General features: G+C 42.7%; 1 protein-coding gene across 1 annotated transcript; it reads right to left on the bottom strand.

Annotated features, from left to right (window-relative positions):
* Positions 1–944: 944 nt before the first annotated feature.
* On the bottom strand, positions 945–20,261 carry mmp17b (matrix metallopeptidase 17b; the record flags this gene model as incomplete). The annotated part of the gene is made up of 11 exons (XM_079557184.1): positions 20,241–20,261; positions 15,252–15,424; positions 15,046–15,178; positions 14,143–14,287; positions 13,468–13,576; positions 11,561–11,738; positions 11,301–11,477; positions 10,348–10,542; positions 9,802–9,948; positions 7,213–7,488; positions 945–1,300 (listed from the first exon to the last, which is right to left on the bottom strand). The coding sequence occupies exons 2-11, from the start codon at positions 15,372–15,374 to the stop codon at positions 945–947; spliced, it is 1,839 nt and encodes a 612-aa protein (XP_079413310.1). The 5' UTR covers positions 15,375–15,424; positions 20,241–20,261.
* Positions 20,262–20,702: the final 441 nt, after the last annotated feature.

Raw genomic sequence — 20,702 nt, 5'->3', positions numbered from 1 at the left:
TTTTAGACCAGTTGAAAAATGGTGCCAAAAAAAAGGAATTTTCCATGGTTAGATCTTAACAAGGGTCCACATAGAACTATATGCAACAAAAACAAAATGGAGTGAGACAAAACATTTTGAGTAGATATTTTTTTTTAAAACAATAAGCTGTTTAAGACCACACCTCACAAAAAAGCTCAAAAAAAGCTAAACAAAGTAAACCCCCTGCAGTCGACTCCAGTAACGGCTTCATTTGGGTCAAGGACCCTCCAGCCAATCAGATCCTCCGGCTCAGTGCTGGAGACATTTTTTTTTAAAGGAACAGGCCACAATTTTTCCACACTGAGATATGTTCTTTCCTGAGCTTAAACGAGTCGATGCGTACCTGTCTGGTCTGTGTGTGTGCGATCAGTCGCGCACAAAGACCAAAGATGTTGTTAGCATTTGGCCTCTCCCAACATATTCCTATAGCAACCAAGCTCTTCCACGGCCACACACAAAGACCAGACAGGTACGTATCAACTTGTCTAAGCTCAGATAAGAACATATCTCAGTATGAAAAAATGGTGGCCTGTTCCTTTAAGGTCTTCCACCTGACTTTTTTGTTCCAAAACTATCAGGATCTATTTATAAATTCAAACTGTCTCACTGCGTCCCACCTCAGCAGTGATGGTGTGCAGCGAGACACCCTGCTTATGCAGCTCAACAACCCAAACATGGTCTTAACAAGAACGATGTTTTGCCTTTGCATCAGGACGTCATGACAGTTTGAATACCTGACAGAAAATGACACTGAATCCACATTTTTGTAAAGATTTGGTCTTTTAAAAGCATGTGGTACTAATCTTCTTTGTTGTTGTTCCATATTGACTTGGAGATCCAACCATGCACAATGTGAATTCAGTAATAGTTGCCTCAGATATTACAGATTGGATGAAATGAGGGAATGAAATGCTGTTTTTTTGTTACATCACAATTATTGTCCACAGAACTAGTAGAACCACAGTGCTACAGTCTTTTCTCATCTCCGCCGCTGCTCCGCTCTGGCACGTGCACTGTGTCCATACATGCTCTCCAGTCTGCGGCCGTCTGTCCTTCCTTCCTCCAAGCTCCTCCTCTCCTCCGCCCGCGGCCCCGCCCTCTCTCAGCTCCTGCCTGCCCCCTGCTGGAGGAGTCAGGCGCGGCACAGGCGCAGACCTCGGCCCGGGGTCAGGGCAGTCGAGCCAGTCTGCGGCGATGGAGCGAGGGTAACCGTCCTCCGGGGCCGACCCGGGGAATGGGAACTTCCAGTAGGAGGCGCCGCTGAATAGATACACAGCACCTGAAGAAATGATAGATATGTACAGTATGAGGTTTCTTCTAACTGGGTCAGTTATCTTGTCAGAAAGCAGAGTGAATTCCCTGCTTTGGGTAATAACCATAACATTTTAGGACTCAAAACATTGGGCAGGACGAATGTCTATCATGTGTCTGTAGTAGCCATAGCCAATCGTATCATCGTATCCGATGACATATGACGTAGACGCTGTAAACTTTCGTGCAAAACTATTTACAACACGGTCTAAAGCTTGATCGAAAGATGGTGTCGCGTCTGCTGCTGTCATGTTGGATCCGTAAATAAAAAACTTTTTTTTTATCTGTAAAAACAAACAACAAGCTTCCATGTGTCCAATAGCACGTCATCATCTTGCCGTCCCTCCTCGTTCTTGGTCCCCAAATCCATGCCTAGATTTTGGCCATGGTCCCCAGGCTGCTGTGAAATTCGAATGATTCGAGCGCACACAGCAGCCACACATTCCCAGTGTCCTTACGATAAAAACGCATGTAAACGGAAGGTGCAGCAGTTATTGTGACAATATTGTTTGATCCTATTGTTCATGTTCTTACAGATGGATGTTGCCCCACAGAGTTAGGTGAATTTAGATGAATAAAGAGAATAAAATGGCTTTAAATGAATTTCCCCAATCCAGTAAAGGATTTGATTTTGAAGTATTGTGCGCAAAAAGTTTACATACCCTACCTGATTTTTTTTATTCTTTTGTGGTAGTTGTGGATGTGCCTCTTTATTTCCTTAGATGGTATATTTGGTAAAAATCCTCCAGTTCCTGTATATTCCTGGGCTGTCTTGCATGTACTGCACGTCTGAGATCTCCCCAGAGCGGCTCAATGACATTGAGGTCAGGAGACTGACGGTCACTCCAGAACCTTCACTTTATTCTGCTGTAGCCAATGAGAGGTCCACATGGGCTTTGGATCGTTGTCATGTTGGAACGTTCAAGAGCATCCCATGTGCAGCTTCCAGGCTGATGAGTGACACTTTTCCTCCAGTATTCTTTAAAAACATCCTGCATTCATTATGAGATCAGTTTTGACCAAGTTCCTTGAAGCTAACACACCCCCAAAACATCAGTGATTCAGCTCCGTGTTTCACTGAATGTTGCGACGTTCATCACAGGTCTGGTGCGTGTTTACCTTAATAAATCCTTTCCGTAGTCCCTGTGGGGGTAATACAAGTGTTTATGGGATGATTGGAGGGTCTTTCATCTCCCCCTGGTGTCTCTGGCCAGAAAACCATGTTTGCAACTTGACTGCCACCGGTCCGGAGGAAGCAATACACACTAATGGAATCACGAAGAAGAAGCTAGCATGCTAACGGGCAAACCTAACTGTGGGCTAACGTCACTTTAAACAGTATTTACAGCCAAGTTTGAGTGAAAAAAAATATTTCCTTTATATAATTGGATGCACAGTAACCCTCTCTCCCTTCGCCTTTCCTGTCAGCGTAGTATTTACTCTCCAAGACAATTAATAAGTCAAAAAATCGTAACTTGCTACTACACCTGCAGTTGCGCTTATGGCCTCTAGGGGGAAGAGTTACTTAGTACTGCTTTAAGTTTCATCATTCCAAATGACATTGTTTCAGATGCTTGAGGCTTGTCTCTGTGCTGTTTGACATATTGTAAGAAGATACTTTGTGGCCTTTGTAGTAATGGTAATATCTTTCGTCTGGCGACTTGGCCATGCAGCCCATTTTTCATCAAGTGCCTCCTTATTGTGCATTTGGAAACAGCCTCTGCATTTTTTTTGAGTCCTGTATTTCAGTTGAAGTTAGTCGTCATGAACAATTTTCCTGAAAGTTGCTTTTTTTTCATTATGATTGAAAAAGGGTAAACACAGGTTGTTTTTGTTTTTTTTACCATAAATGGCTCCGTACAACCACCAACTATGAGTGAAAAAAAGTGTTTGTGTTATCCTTCATATTCTCTGAAAAATAGTCAATCAAAAGTTCTGCCAGGGTATGTAAACTTTCGAGCACAACTGTAAATGAAAGAACACACAATCTCCGCATGTCCCCACACAAAGCCACACTCGTCATTTACAACAGATGCGGGAGCAGCAGGACTTCACAAAACATTTGTCCATCATCGCCAGGCTCGAAAACGCTCTGAACTCTGCCCGGCCGCCGCCATCCGACTTACTCGCCGCAAATGGAAAGGAAGAGGTCTGAAATATCAGTGGGGACCTGGAAAATGAGGACCCTAGTCTGTGCCCTACACCCAAGAATAACTTTTATGGCCAGTCTGGGGTCGGCTTAAGTCCGCAGGATTAACAGGAGATGTGCGATCAGGGGCTCATTATCTGCCACGATGTCCAGCAACAGCAGCTCATGAAACTCTCGTCATACCTTGGCTTACAAGTTAGCAGGCGCTATAGTTAGGCCATTTTGTCGACTCTGAAAGGGGAGAAAACAGGCAGAAACCCGTTACTTTCTATGGATGGAGATTCAGAGAATGTCTGCTTGCTTTGAGAGGACCATGATCGTTTTCAATAGTTAGCCTCCAAAATATGAACTAAAACATACTTCATCCAGTGGTGCGATGACAACTTTCTGGACTTAAATGTGACAAAAACTAAAGAGCTTGTTGTTGACTTTAGGAGGAATCCAGAGTGCCCCAAACCGAGCTTTATCCACGGGGAAGAGGTGGAAAAGGTCGACTCTTTTAAGTACTTGGGGACTGTTTTTGATTCCTCTCTACGATTTGATAAAAACACAGACCAAATTGTCAAACGTGGACAGCAGCGAGTTCACCTGATGAGGAAACTTAACTCTTTTAATGTATCAGCAAATATTTTAAGTAACTTTTATCATTCTTTTATTGAAAGTGTCTTAACCTTTTCTTTTATTTGCTGGTTTGATGGCCTGTCTGTGAAAAATAATAACAGTCTGAACCACATTGTCAAAGTGTGTCGTCAGATTTCTGGTGTGCGTTTTGAAGACCTTGCCTCACTCTGTAAGAAAAGAGTCCTCCAAAAGACTCGATCGATTTTGGGTCAACAAAATCATGTCTTGCGGTCGCACTTTACTCTGATGCCCTATGGGAGGCGATATGTCGTCCCCCAACAGAAAAGAAACCGCTACTCAAAATCCTTCATTCCGACTGCTGTCAGAAATTTAAATGACAATAGCTAGGAAGGCGGTGTTTATCTTGTTCTTTTTTCCCCCTCATTTTAACTGGTCCCCCTGTATCCTGATGCACTTTCAGTTCATGACGTCTGTACATGGTTGTATGTGTCTCCATTTACTGTTTTTTATGACCAGAGAGCAGTGAACAGAATTGCCCATTGGGATGAATAAAGTTGTTTTGATTTGATTGATTGATTTGATTATGTTAAAAGTTATGTACTATTTTCAAGTATTTGGTATTTTTTGGCCCAGTAAAATATCTGTGTTATGATTAGCTCATAGCTGATGAGCCTATACGTCATGTCTTTAAACTTGATATATGATCCTGCTTTCATCGTTCAAGAAAATTGGGTACAGGGGCTTTAAAGATGTGTGGAACCAAAAACAAGGTAAACCCCCACCACTGGATGTGCACAGTTTGTAACCAGATGATCATTATCTACTGACTCAAACTCTTGAGCTGAGAGGCGGAATGTCGTCAACACCAAAACAGCGCATTGCAGATAGCGGCTTCAAAACGTAATAATAATAATAATAATAATAATAGTAAAGTCATCAAAAGGTATGACAGGCAAAATCAACTCTCGAGTGTTAATGACAGAAACAGTGTTTGTGTGTAGGGCTGGGGACCGTAACATTTTTAAAAAAATATACGATACGTTTTTTCCGATACTAAAATATTTGTCATCTAGAACCAGAAAACAGAACAATAATGTGTGAAAGATCCGCAAATTTAGAATATCGTGCTCATCGCCAATATCAAGAAAAAAATGGGGGGGGGGAAATTGTGGTAAAAAAAAAGAGAAAAAATGTGAAAATAAAAATGAAGAAATTGGGAAAAATGGGGCAAAAATTCAGAAAAATGGGGGTGATATTGGTGGAAAATGAGGAGAAAATACAAAAAAACATTCATAATAAAAAGTTGCCAAAAAAAAACATTTATTTGTGCTGAAACAACCAGGTCACTTCTTTTATTGCTGTCTTTATTTTTTCTCTGTACCTGCTCTTTGATACTTTGATTTTTTTGATACCAGAAAAAACAAAACTTTTTTTCGACACCATACGGCCCTATTTGTGTGTCCTGGCAGATGGGAGCGGCCCATGGCTGCATTTACAAACTGAGGGGGGTCATGAGTTGGTCGTATTTCTGAACAAATGAAAGGTAAAATCTTAAAAGGCACATTTTTATGTTGGAGTAAAAGTCTTTATGTGCATGCGCAGACTGTGCACCAAAACTTTACAGCAAGTTGCTAACATGGCAGAGTTTTTAGCGCCTTCACATGGAGGAAGAAATACTCACATTATTGAACTTACTGGTGAAAAGGGCAATACAGAGCTGGAGGTGAAGCTAAAGAGGAAAACCACGATGGAGCCCTCGCCTCCCCCCAAAAAAACACTTATCTTTTGGCAGTATCAGTCCTTCCAATGTAATAAACAAACTGTACAAAACAAAACCTGTACAATTAATCTAAATCAAGTGGAGTATTTTGTGTGTTTATTATTACCAATTCGTATTCTTATTATTACCAGCACTTTGTAAAGCGCACGTTTGTAAGAGCACCTTTTACAGATGTTCTCTTTGCTCATGCTCATTAAACTATTGTTGCCTTTAGCTGTAATTTGTCCTCTTACAAAAAAAAAGCTCAGAAGCGCATTTATTGTGTTATTATTAAATACATTTACTGGTATTGGGCTGTTTGCTTGAGCTTTTTGTGAAATGGAGCATTCTGTGTCGGAAAAAAATATCTACAAATTAAGGCTATATATAGGTGTTTGTTATTGGTAACACATGAGTCTCTAATACTTTACTTTCATCATAAAGTAGCGCAGAAACGTAACAAGCTACTTTTCCAGAAGAGAAACGAGCTGAGTAACCAGTTTTTAAAGGGGGGATATTATGCAAAATCAACTTTTTCAAGCTTTACATCATGTTATTATGTCATTCCCTCATTAAAAACATGCCTGAAGTGTTGCCTTGGCACATTCACGTATTTTTGAGTAATCTGTAAAAACTCTGATGGCAGCCATTTTAGGGATAGGTTTGCCTGAGTCCTCCTAGGAACGCCCCCACCTCCTGGAGACGCCTCCGAGCTTTCGTCACCAGCCGAGTAACCAACCACTGCTCCTCAGCAGAACCCCCTCCCCAACGATGCCACAGACAGCGTGTGGAGGGGGCGTGTCGGAAAGGGTCAGAGGTTCTTAAAGAGACAGAGGCTTATTTCAAGACATTCGCTGCAGCCATTTTGAGAGAGCAATTTTATACAAGGCAGTTATTCAAATTTACTGCATTTACAGACCAACAGAAGGTTTCGTCATCATTGTAGTGTGATATAGACTGGTGCTATGTGATTGAAAAAAGCATAATACCCCCTCTTTAAAAGGAACATTACCCAACACTGTTGTTTACAAAACACGCTGCATGGCGTTTACGTCATGTCCGGCTTTTCTCTGATTGGTTAATACGCTTGTCAGTCACGCCCATCAGGAACTAGAACAAATCACCCTGATAGATACATGCGTATATATTCTGGCCGACCAGGCAAGAAACCCTAAAAACAATTCATCCTAGAGCGTTATAGAGGCCACCATGATGGAAAGCAAACGCGCCATGCTACCCACCCACACAGCTAGTGTCACTGCACAACTTTCTTTTCCGCAAGAAAAGTCACACAATGTACCTTTAACATAACCTGAAGTTGACTTTAGAAGGTGTGAAATAGCATGATAAAACGTCATGGTAACAATAACGCTTCTCCACAGACACTGACCGTCGCTGTCGGTGGTGATGCCGCTGACCCCCTCCTCCCTCAGCAGCTGTGTCCACTCGTCATGCTCCTGTCCTGGGGTCGACGCTCCGGTGTCGCCCCAGACGGTGCCTTCCTCTGGGTCCCACAGCAGCCCCTGCTTCCCCTTTCTGTCCCCCTCTTCCTCCTCCTCCTCCTCCTGGTCATTCTCCTCCACCCTGACCCCCATCCGCAGAGAGGATAGAGGCTCAGGGTACCCCTCCTGTAGCGAGAGGTCCCGGAACAGCCACACCTGGGAACCTGAGGACACAGTATGGCACATTTGCACATTTAAGTCTCGATTAGAATAGGGGTCAGATAAATAACGGGAAAGTGGATAAAGGATCAGGGAAAACATTTGTGAATTAGTGATCTTAGTGACAGCAGCAATTGACAAGACACAGTGGAGAGCTCTGCCAGTGATGGAGATGTGATGCCCTCTGGTGGCTACATTGAATTACAGCAACAATTCAACTCAGAGAACAAATCAGGTGGCATTTGACTATGTAACATGTGAAGATTTAGTTTTTTATCAGCACAAAGTGGGCCATTTTACTTACATGGATTATATTGTTGCCAGCTTTACGAACATGCTAGTGAAAATGCTGCAGTTTAAGGCCAGGTGAAGAATGGCATAGATTCATATTTTTGCATGGTTGGATCTTAACAAGGTTCCAAGCAGAACTTCAGTATCCAACAAGAAGAAATGGGGGTGAGACTTTTTACTTTTATCATTATTGAAAACAACAAATAAACTGAAATAGTCTGTTTTGCAGCTGATCAAAAGTTTAGGACCACATGTCTTGAAAAGGCCAAATCTGTGCAAAAATGTGGATTCAGTGTGATTTTCTGTCAGGTGTTCACACTGCCATGACGTCCTGATGGGTTGTTGAGCTGCATAAGCAGAGCCTCTCACAGTGCGCCATCACTGCTGTGGTGGGACACAGTAACACAGTCATTTTGAATTTCTTAAATGATCCTGAGGGTTATAGAGCAAAAAAGTCAAGTGGAAGAACCCCCCAAAAATGTCTCCAGCACTGAGCCAGAGGATCTGATTGGCTGGAGGATCCTCAACCCAAATGAAGCCGTTACTGGAGCGACTGCAGCCCAATAACCATCAGAGGCATCTGCGACTGAAGGGCCTCAAAAACAACACATGTCTCCAAAGGCCTCGTCTCCTTGAGCCACAGAACTGTCCGTTTGGACTTTGGAGACAAACCAAACATGGGACATTGAAAGGTGGAAGAAAGTTTTATTCTCTGATGTGACCTTGATGGTCCTGATGGTCACTGGCATCACAAGCAGATCCACCTGAGACGTTTTCTACGAGCCACCGAGAGGAGGCGCCGTAGTGATCTGGTTCTTTTTCCTTCAATGGAACAATGGAGCTTCAGATAGTGCAGGAGTGTCAAATGGCAGATGTTGCAGAGAGAATCCCACAGACGAGGACCTCAGTCTGAGGGATTCTCTCTGCAACATCTGCAACAACGCTGGGTTTTCAACAGGACAACACTACAGTTGACAGCCCACAGGACAAATCCTTCTTCAGGGGAATAACATCATTCTTATGTACCAGCCTGCGTGTTCCCCTCATCTAAATCCAATTGAGCACATTTAGGAAAGGATGTCAAGGGAAATGTATTTATAGCGTGCACTTCACACTCAAGGCAACTCAATGCGCCGTCTTCACCACTTAAAGAAATGATTCCACTCACCTCCTGGAAACGCTGACATCAAAACATGTACTAAAAACATCAAAGCATGCACTGAAAACATGCACAATAGGTGAACCCTCCAGCCATGTGTCTCTGACCACCATGCTCGCTCCACATCTGGAGATGGGTCCCCAGGCGCAGTGCTCCCCACGGGTCGTCCAGTAGCTTCGAGGGATTGGTCAAATGCAGAGGACAAATTTCGTTGTACAGTTGGTGACCTTTACCTTTATCAAGCGGCACAACACAGGTGTGAAGTGATCTACAGAGACGGAGCTGCTCATCACTGAGTTCATGTTTGGTTCAGTCTAATTGTTGTCAATGAAAGGTTTATTCATTTCTTCTTGTTGTGTATCTAAGATCTACTTGGAACCTTGTTAAGATCCAACCATGCAAAATGTGAATTCTTGCCATTTTTCACATGGTCTATTTTTGCAGTGGGTAAGCAAGTTTTAGGTGCTTTCAATAAAAACATCTGTAATTAAATGAATGTTTGTATGTTATTGCATTTATTTGGTGAAATGTAATGTAGTGTGGTTGCTGTGTGTGTGCCTTGAAAATGTTAATTACAATTTCATTTAAACTACCCCTTATTCCGACAAACCAAGCCCGACTTGGCACCAGTTGCATATTTCCTGCCTTTGCATGATTTTTTTACTTGTTGTTTTATATTCCTAACTGTCAATGGCCCATGCACCTGCCATACCGTGTGGAGACAAATTATATGTTTTGAGTTTTCCAGGGGAAGAGAGAAGAGCATCAGTGTCTCGTGGGAATGGGGGATTCCTATGTCGATCACGCACTGATACCAACGTGTTTCACATTACAATGCGCGACTGTAATGTGCGTCCTGTGCTCGTACCGCTGATGAAGATGATGGCGTGGTCCGTCTGTCTCTCCAGCACCGCGCTCAGGTGGAGGTCAGAGGGAAGAGCTCTCCACAGCCTCCGCACCGCAGCCCCGCGAGGCGACACCAGGCCCAGGCCGCCCACCCGCCACATGCTCAGGCCTGGACACAACAGAAACACCCTTCAGGATCCATCCACGGCAAAAGGGGGGGTTGAGATTTAGACATCGAAAGAAAAAACTTTAGATGCAAGTTTTAATGCTGTTGATCCAGGGACTGCATTAAAGAGAGAGACTTGGTTGTTTCAGCTAAAATACATAACATTTTCCCCATTTTATTTCCATTTTTTACTCATTTTTGCCCCAATTATTTTTCTATTTTCCCCCTAGTGTTTTCTTGTAGTGTATTACTAATATTTTCCCTATATCCTTTAAAAAAAACAATTCCTTCCTTATTTTTGCCACAATTTCCCGCCATTTCCCCCAAAATGATCCCAATTTTTCACACATTTCTGAACCTGATATTGTAAAGCTTAGCCTCTTCAGTTGTTCGTAAACTGACCTTTAAAAAAGAAGGTCTCCCCCCTGATCTTGGCCACAGCGTCGAAGGTGGTGTTGCAGCGGTCTGTGGAAGTCCTGGGGTGATGTTGGGGATGGGTGTGGGTGTGGGTGTGGGGGTGGTGATGGTCCCTGTGGCGGAGCTGCATCTCCTGGCCCATGCGAGGAGCGTCCGTGGCTGACACTTGCCCCCTTTTCCCTGCAATACACAGAAGACCTACATCATTGTTCATGCCCTCAGTCACTCAGAATGACCAAAGATGTTGATAGCATTTTCCTATAACAGGGTGAAGCTAGAAGCTAACCTTTAAGTTTTATATTCAGGTAGAGACTTTGAGGATCTGTGCTTTACATGAGTAGTGTTTTTGTTGAGAGCTTTTACTCCACTATACTACATTTACATTTCTGCAGTGTTTTATTCCATTTAAAAGCCTCATGATGTACTCCAGAACAGTTGGGGGCGCTGTGCATTTACTGTCATATATCAGGCCAATATTTGGGTATTTTCAATATCGGATATTGGCCGATATCTCCAATGGATACTTTTTTCGCCCTGGAAAGAGCTCAGTCAGAGCTTAAAACTGAGCCCTCCCACAACCCCCTGGGCCTCAGGGCAGCGGAGAAACATCTCAGTGAAAATCGGCCACAACCAAATTTATGTATTTTATGTTGTAGACTTTGTTTTGGAATCTGTTGATTTTTATCTTTCAAACAAGAATATTGCATAGGATTATAGACAAGTCTATTAGATACAGTATATTTCTATGAATGAAACCTTTAATAACAAATGTTTAACTATAGGCTATTTGAGATTATATACATTACATTGTATTACATGAATTTAAATTACTTATAATATATATCGGCCTATATATCGGCCAACCCCCTTCCTATTGGTATCGGACCCCAAAAAGGTCGGACAGCACTTTAAACTCTCTTTTGTTTCTTGGTTCATACCGTAGAGCTGAGTGATGTGCTGCAGGTCTTGGGGCCCCAGGCGGTAGTGCAGGGGGTCCCCGGCCGGCCCCTGGTAGTAGGGCCTCATCACAGAGTGCCGGGACGCAGAATGAGACAGGCCCAGGGCATGTCCCAGCTCATGCAGGAGGACAGTGAACAGATCTGTCCCTGCTGAAGCTGGGACACAGGGCGGGGACTGGTTAGAAGGTGTTCACGATTAAAAGATATGCATAAGACTCTTGTTACGATTGTGTAGTGACCTGGTTGTCTGAAAGCCCAATCCTCCTCAGCGTCCAAGTGCACCCCCCCGGCTCTCAGAGGATCAGACGGGAAGAAGGCGTGGCCCACGGCCCCACCCACGCCGTCAAAGGGGTAGCCGTCTCCGTGGTGACCGTGGAGGAAGTCCACCTGAAGGTCAGCGACCCCAGGACTCCCCACCTGAGGCGACAGGACGAAGAAGAGATACTAAGGCTTTCACAATATCAAAGAATCCACAAACAATGTTTTATATGGCATTATTTAAAGCCACACCATGTAACATTTCACTCAATAAAAATAATAAAATACAAGCAGATATTTTATTGCAGATATTTTTGTTGTTGAAAAATGCCTGAAAATTAGCAAATAAACTTGTCGGTTTGCTGTGAGTGGCTCAACTCTCCTAAAGCAAGGCAACTTTATTTATACCGCGCATTTCGTACACAAGGCAACTCAATGCACCTTCTCCTCCTCCTAAAACCTGACTGTAACTTTACTGAAGTGAGCGATGTTGACGAAAGGCAGCTGGATATGAGATTTAAATAGGTTTGGTCCTCATCCAAAAATAGCGTTTTCTTTGTTGAGCTACTCAGTGGGAGCATGTTTTGAATTGGTAACAGTATAAGTAAGGTTTAAACAACGAGGAGCCGTGCATTAGACGGGGACTATTTTCTGTGGGTTATTAGCCGGTCACTGAAGGCTCGTCTCAGAGCGAGTCATTCTCCGCTGCTATTACGAGGATCTCAGTCAGGCTCAACGAAAAACAACATCAGCACAGAATCACAACACAACAGGACTAACCCGGCACTTTTCCGTGGAAGTAAACACCGATATGCGGCACTCGTGGGCAGGAGTTATTTCACTTTTACGCTGTTTAACCTGAAGCTAGCTAGCTAGTTCAACCAGCTCAACTGTTTATGGAAACAGCTGCGGTGGAGTCGCTCACACCTGGGCCCCACGGACTGAAACTTTTATGTTTCACTTTACTAATCCAGACAAATATGCTTCAATGCTGAGATCATTTTATGTACGCCTGAAAATCATGAATAGTGCCTTAACCGTTTTCAATAGAAATAGAAAGCTCATATTTTATTAACAGTAACTAACCTAGCTGCTCACTCTCCTCTACTTCCCATTTATCAAGTTTTGTTTTGGCCAAAAACATTGAAATTAACCACAAAATCATCTCATACGTTCCTGTCAGTCACTAATTATGCATTTATCTGATTCATCTGTGTCATGCGTTGCTATCCCACTGAGATTTGTTATGCATTTTAAATATTATATTAGAAACTGATCCCAGAGCGGACTCCATTTTGATTCAAACAAAATCCATGCAGATAACTCACTGTTACCATAGCTTAACATTAAAACATTGGTTTCAAACTGGGAGCCAAAAAACAACAACAACATTCCTTTGGGAGCCATGTGGAGGCGTATGCCATGACAATCTTTAATTTAGTGTAGCTCACCTACTGCTCAATGTGGTTCAGGTAGGGCATTGTTGGCACTGCTCTTGAAGACAGGATGCACTTTCTTGAAATTGGTAACTGTACTCAGACCATATGACCTGTGGGGTTCCCCAAGGGTCCATCCTGGGACCGCTTTTATTTAACCTAGTCATTCTTCTGCGCTGTCCGCAAAAATATGTCCTATTGTAATCATGCAGATGACAGTATGATTTGTGCATCACTGACGACAAGGGAATGTTCAAACAGATCAGCGTGTGAATACAAAGCAATTTTCTACAGCTAAACTCAGATCAAACTAAAATGAAGGTTTTTGGCCCGTGGAAAAGAGAGAAAGTGTTGCGAAAAAAGGTTGCCAAATCAACCTCCTAATCCAATAGTAGCAATCACCACTAATGGCATTTTCAGCTTCTCTTAACAAACTAATCGCATTTCCCCACCTCATGGAAGTCCAGCGGCGTCGGCTCGGCCCACACTCTCAGGGCGTAGTAGACCAGCGAGCGGACGGTCTCCCTGGACAGGGAAGTGGAGGGTGGGTATGACTGCAGCCTGGACACAAAAGAGAATATACCTAACTTTAATTATCTTATTGAAGAGTTACATAATACAACCAAGGACACGTTAGTTCATTTGGGTTTGGCGTGTCGAGTTCTAAGAAGAGACACATTCCTGATTACTGTAGAGACACAATTTGATTAAGCAAACACTTTCTATTCGACAGTAAACAACTCAATTTCCATCCAATTACATGAAGGAAAGCTTGTTTTTACTACGTCAGGGGAGAAAAATACCTATTTTGAGATGGACAAGATGAAATACATAGCAAAACACAAGTAACGAAGATGTTATCATAAAGATGGGCTATTGTAGGTCAAAGCAACATTGATGGATCTGTTGCATGTAAGAAGATCCCAGCCGTTTCATGGACAACATAGGGCTTTTGTAATGACGTCTGTATAAGATTCCATTGGGTGCCTTGGTTGCTCCTACCACTAACATTGTAAAAAAGAAAAACAATATTAACTTAATGTTTGATCAGGCAAAGTATAGGATAGATCAATACTCTTAAGTTGTGTTTCAAACCTTTCTTGACTGTCTAAATCGATTTCTCTGACCTCCAGTTGATGTTCCTCCTGGTCCACATGGACACTGCGCTCCTGCGTTTCCTCCTCGTGTTCTGCTCTTCAATAGAAGGCCCTCCTGAGGGGTGGTCGGGTAAGGAGCAGCGTGGACTTCGTATCAGCGCCATAGTCTCCTCATCTATACAAAACAAAGGAGCCTTGATGGGTGACCTTCAACATATAGCAATAAGCAGGGAATGTGTGGCACTACATGTTTGTATTTTGGAAGTAAGAGTATTTTTTTTGTCTTTTTGTTATGATTTGTCCTCTGCCAGGCTAATGGGCTTGCAAGCGCCCTCCAATATCAACAGGTAGGGGTGGCTTGTGTTTATTTATTGATCAAAGTCAAAGTTAGCTTTATCGTATAGCAGGGAGGAGGGTAAAGGAGAGAGTTCAGTTTGCTGTCAGCCTTCTTGAAGAACTGATTTATTTATAGTGCAGCCAATGGTATATGGCAGTGGTTCCCAAAGTGGGGGTCGGGACCCACAGGGGGGTCGCGGGGCACTGAAGTGGGGGTTGAGTGATTTTGAGGGGGGCTGCCTGAAAAGTTAGGGATTCCCTGGTCTATGGTAAAGGCTGTGGCTCCAGCAATAGGCTGCGTTCATGTGACGTCAAAACATTGTAAACAGCCAGAGTTTAAAACTGAGGTGGAGCAGCTGAAAATCCCATACTGGTAACTATGGTAACTGGCAAAATACTAATTTACACACTTATTGCTAATTCCTCTGTGATTCCTGTCACATAGTTCAAAGTGTGATAAATGTATTAATGGTAAACGACTAAAGAGAGTGAAAAATTGTGATTCCCATTAGAGATTTTCTTCCCCCTCGGCTAGGCCACGGCCCCTTATATGCCAATATGCCATATCCAAAAGGTGGATGCTACACAGTCTCTCACCCAGCTCTCCGGTGTCGTTGAGCCCAGCAAACCTCTGCATGGCCCGGACAGCGCTGATCACAGTGGTCCAGGCCTGGAGCTGCCCGCTGGAGGGGTCTGGGGGAGGCAGGTACCCGTACTTCAGCAGCCAGTCCTGGGACCACACACAGGCACTGCAGTCAAGGCTTAAAACTAAGATACTCTATAACCAGGATTATGCTATTTACCACCAGCTGGATGGTGTGGTCCTCCGTAGACGGGACTCGTGGTGAAGCTGGTGTCGTTGACATAGCAACGGAGGCGGCAGAGGTGAGCCACGCTTCACCCAGGCACAGGAGTAGAACCCACATCCTCACACCGCCTGCATCTTCCCCGACAGGTCAGTGAAGCAGTGCCATGTCTAAAGAAGGTAGAAAAGCACAGTTAGTTTGCACCATGAGCAGAGCAGTGAGTAACCAAGGTGTAACAGGGGGTTTGGATCGGTTTGACTACTAGAGCGAGAAGAAGCTTCTGAAGCAGTGGTGACTGGTGTTCTTTAAAACAGGGGAAGCTCAAGATATTTCTATCACGGACCTATAAACCTGTACCAACATTGTACCCCCATTTTTTGCGCATTGCCTTTTGTGCAAACACAATTTATTCAGACTGTTAACTTATTGTTAAAATTAAAATATTAAAATTCATTATTATACGGCATTATTATACCACCTTCAGGTTCGCCCTGTTGGTGCTTATTTTCCCGATAATGACCAGCGTTCTATACATTATCCCTTACATAATTGACATAGGCCTAATATTTAGGGGAAATGCAGTTTTCCTATCAGCAACTAAACCAGAGGCTACAATGCTAACAAGGTTTAAACTGAAAAAACAAACAAACAAAGAAACCGGGTCCACATAAGGCTAACTCTGAGCTGTTGTGTTTGTGTCATGATGTAGCTGCATGTGGATAATAACAGCTAAAGCAGGAGGACCTAACGCCAGAAAACATTCTTTACTCTCCACAAAAGTCTTCGTACATTCTTTTGAAAGCTTCCATAAAACATGTCGTCCATGACTGAATTAAAGTCCACCCCGTCATGTTGGTCTCAACAGCTTCAGTTTCCAACTTAGATTGACAGCGACAGGAGCCAATGCTATTGCTGCTCCTACAGACATAGAGCAGGAGCATCAGGAGGAGGAGGAGCTTCCCCCCCTTTTTTACGGAGGCAGCCAATCATCATTCAGCTGGTGGGTGTTACAACAAGTCCTTTGCTTTGATGGCGAGCCTCAGAGCAATTAAGAGTCAGCCTATCAGGGGCTGCTTTCTAAAAGCAGAGCTTGAATGGGTCTTTCCATAGGGCTTCAGCTGCTCTGCACGACAGGGAAGACCGCACTGAAACACCTGATTAACAACTGACATTGTCACACAATTTAGACAATTTATACCTAAATTTGCATCACAACATTTATTTTAGTAGTCAATTTTTTAAAAATTTTGATGAGGCGCCACTGTTTTGAAGGTGCATGCGAATCATCCCCTCCTCAACCAACCCATCAGTCGACACTATTTTAAATCTCCACTCAAATGGAGAATTTCTGGACGACCGAGAGCCTACACAAATGTAATCCCAGCTCTATAAGCTCAATAACCCTTCATGTCACTTCAAATGAAACATCTGACATTTAACATGCCGACCGTCCTGAGTGACTTAGCGCTGCCGGGAAGTGAAGCGATCTGTCGGTAAACCGCGTTCCCCTGGGACCCACTATCTCCCCCCTGCAATCAGGAGATGGGCCTCATTAGCATAACGGCTAACGGGACAGGGACATGTGTGTCGGAGCGGCTTCATTTCATTAAGTTAGACGGGAGCAGAGGGCAGCGGAGACGAGGACAGGGACACTTCATGTAATAAGGACATGCAGGGGGGAAAACAACAACTTTCTTTTAGAGAGAAAAGGTATCAGTATAGGAATACTAAATGTTTTAGGTGAAACCCTCAGTGTTTGCTCCATACTGTCCCTATAACAGCAGAAAGGACACAGATGTTCCAAAAAAACTTAAACCCTAAATCTAAAAATGGCCTGAGAATATGGGTCACAGAGGGTTTGGCCTGCAGTTTGCATTATAGTCATGAAATATTGACGAAAGCTTTCCCTAATGGTGGCCCTGTTATTCCGCATCGCCGGGCTCCATATGGCTGACCACAGGGAAACATGCCAAGTCAGGGCTGCAGAGGAGTGACAATTTTAAACTTTTCCTTAAACTAAAGTAAAAAAAAACTAAAAAAAACTTTTATAACTAGGGCATTTTGAGCCTAACTTGCGTTGCATATTCCGAGGGACAAAGTTATAGGTTTATTTTGATGCCATAGATACAAAACTTGATTCAGAAGCACTTTTAGGCGTCTTCATTAAATCACAAATTTGTAAATAGTGTAGAATGTTAAGTAGGAGACTGGAGAATTCGGCCTCTGCAGGTGAGGGGGAAATGCATTTTAACAAGTTACAATTTCTCATGTAAATCTATGACGGAAAGTGTATCCATGGATAAAACACCAAGAGGGTTATTTATCAAGACAGGTTCTGAGTTGTGCAAGCGCAAGCATAAAAATTACACAGTTAGCAAGTCGGCTACTTCTTTTATTCATTGTGTCTTCTTGTTTTCAAAATGGCCTAAAGAGTTCTTTTAGAAGGACACTAGGTTAAACAAAAAGTTTGCTCTAATACCTTACGCGTCTCGACAGACACTAGACCATTTAGCAAGCCGGCTAGTCCAGGAGACTGTTAGCATGAGCCGGCGCAATGCATTTTTCCTACAGCTGTTAGCATTAGCCATCAAACATGAGCCGTCAACAAATTATGAACGATCCAGATGTTGTCAACTGCTGTCAACCTATCGACCACATTCGGGTCAAAGCCTTGATAAAAATCATTAATGAATGTACGGACCTGTTGAGATTTTACTTTAGATACAAATTAGCAAAAATGCTAACACAAATTAAGTTTTTGCTTTTGTGGGTCGGATACACATCCAAAGGCCACTAAACATAATTTCGTAAGATGTTATTGATAAAGAAACCACAGAAATTATACAAATGCCATGAAAAGTACAAAACATACTTCCCCAATATGGTTGCGTGAAGTGTTACACTACAAAGCATAATTACACAAAATTAAACAATGTGGATTTTCTAAGCGGGTAAAAGGGGGGACTATATTGTAAGGCGTAATAATACCAGGAGTAGTTTGGCATCCGTGCAGTATTATCTTCACTTTACTGTCCGGATGCCAAAACTACTCCTGGTATTATCACGCCTTACAATATAGTTCCCCCTTTTATCCGTTTAGAAAATCAACATGTTTGATTTTCTGTAACTATACTTGGATCGTGTAACTTTTCACGTAACTGTATTTAAATAGGGAAAACGTGGAAGAGCTTGGTCGCTTCTAACTTCACCCCCAGTTGGTCCCATAGAGGAGAGGAGGAGAGGCTAAATGCTAACAACATCTTTGATCTTTTGTTTGACTGAGCGCACGCGTAAAGACCAGACAGGTACGTATCAACTCGTCTAAAGCTCAGGTAAGAATTCATATCAGTATGGAAAAACTGCCTGTTTCTTTAAATGTATTTATTTTTTTGTCACGCCTAACAATGAATATACCTTTGATCGATCGATGTGCACACTTAGATTTATGAAATAAGACATGCAGTAATTTATTGCAGAATATTTCTTTATTTCTTTTCTTTTCTCTGTTCCCATTATTTCGCAAAATAAAGACCGTTACGCTGGTGGTATTTAAAGACCCCAAGATTGAGAATCAAACTCAAAGGTTTCCCATCGTGTCCAGTTTGCCTTTGAATCGGTTTGAATAAGTTTCCCCTTTTTCCTCTATTTGATGGAAGCTCTGCCAATTGAAATACGCACTGATTTTATTTTACTTTTGCATTTGTGGCATTAGAAATATGGTTAAAGGGGCATTCACATGGGCTTTAAGAAGCAGCACATGTGACTCGCTGCTGCTGTAGAAACCCAGATTTGCACAAAACGTAAACATCTTCATATATCGGAGCAATTTTACATGAAAACTTACAGATCGAACAGTGCAATGCTGTGTGTCATATATCAGGTTTGTGTGCAGATATATGACACACAGATATTTACCCTTTCACAACAAAGAGTCAGTGCTTTGTGAATCTCGTCCTCATCATGGGAACAGTGTGCATGTGTTCAGGGAAATGTGTCAGAAACGGCGTCCCAGCAATGGAGGAAATCTTTTCAAACCAGTTCTTAAAATTAAGGCGAGACACTGCAGGTGAATAGGGAAAAAATGTATATTTACAGATATCAATTTGAAACTTTTGCTGTAGATTAACTGACATAAATGTGAGAAAAAAAATACATTGCATTCTGTCATTTTGTCTTTTCAGAACAAGGTGTTTTATGCCTAAAAATGCCCCAAATTTCCCATCTTTTCGGCGACGAAATCTGAATAATGGACAGAGCTACATTCAAATTTATGGTTTCATTTTATTGATAAATGAGTTGCCAAGACTTTCTCAGAGGGGATTTAGGATTTCTTGTTTAGTTTTAAAATAAGCTGTTTTTTAGTGGAAAAATTTGTAAAAAATTAATTTTCACCTTATTTTTTGACATTCAAAACTCAATAAATGGGGCTTAGGGATTAGACAATAAAAAATCCCTCTGAAAAAAATCTTCCAAATATTGTTCAGTCCAAGGCTGGAAAGTCTTTGAAGTCTTTAGGTCCGACTGACGTGGACATAGTGTCGCCACAATGACAGAAAAATGTGTTTTGAGAAAAAGGCCCTTGAAATTGCATTCTCCCATATAAGTCTATGGGAGAACATTGAGTCAGTGCAATATTTAAACATGTTATTGTGAAGATTAGGCATATTTTCTGTTTCCGGGTGAAAGCTTGTATGTTCAGAGACCAATTTGGCCCAAAACCTGAAAACTGAAAAAATTTAGTTTTGCCTGTAGTGTCTCCCCTTAAATGATGGGAAATGTACGTTGCTTTGGAATCCCAGTAACTAATCATGCTGCAGACAATGAGTTTGCTGGTTCATTCACAAAATATTATCAGTTCTCCCTCCCATCTTCACCAAGTCCAAACAACAAGCAATAGCATATAGCCCTGGAAAAGACTCTAAAGGTTTCCAGAATGACAAGATAACACTTTTCTATATCTTTAAAAAGCAAAGCAGCCTCACTCACCTCTCTCTCCCCTCTCTGCGCGCGTCCTCTGCGATCCAGCGCTCAAACAGATGGGCTCTATTCTCTCCTTCTTCCTCTCCGCTGGCCCCGCCCCCTTTCACCCCCTGACCCCTCCTACATGCCCCCCCCCCTCCTCACCCCCCTTCATAAATCACACACCCGTCCATTCAGCTAATCGACATGCAGCTATAGCGTTTCCCTTTCGCAAAAAGACAGGGAAAAGAGAACAAGAGCGTCCTCTAAATAAAGGAAAAAAGTTGCGGCGCGGATTAGCGAAGTCCGAAACATGGCTGCGACATCTGCAACGCCGCGGTGTTTTAGCCGCAATCCTCTTAATGCGGGATTATGCCCGACTTTGTTCTGTCTTTAGCCCACTATTATCTTGCTTTGATCTCACTTTGAGTCATCTCGCGGGTCACGTGCTGATCTACTTTCTGTCCGGCTGTCACGGAAAGGGTTAAA

The sequence above is a fragment of the Gobius niger genome (genome assembly GCF_951799975.1).
Source record: "Gobius niger genome assembly, chromosome: 5".
Classification (NCBI taxonomy): Eukaryota; Metazoa; Chordata; class Actinopteri; order Gobiiformes; family Gobiidae; genus Gobius; species Gobius niger.
This window is presented reverse-complemented; position numbering and strand designations above follow the sequence as displayed.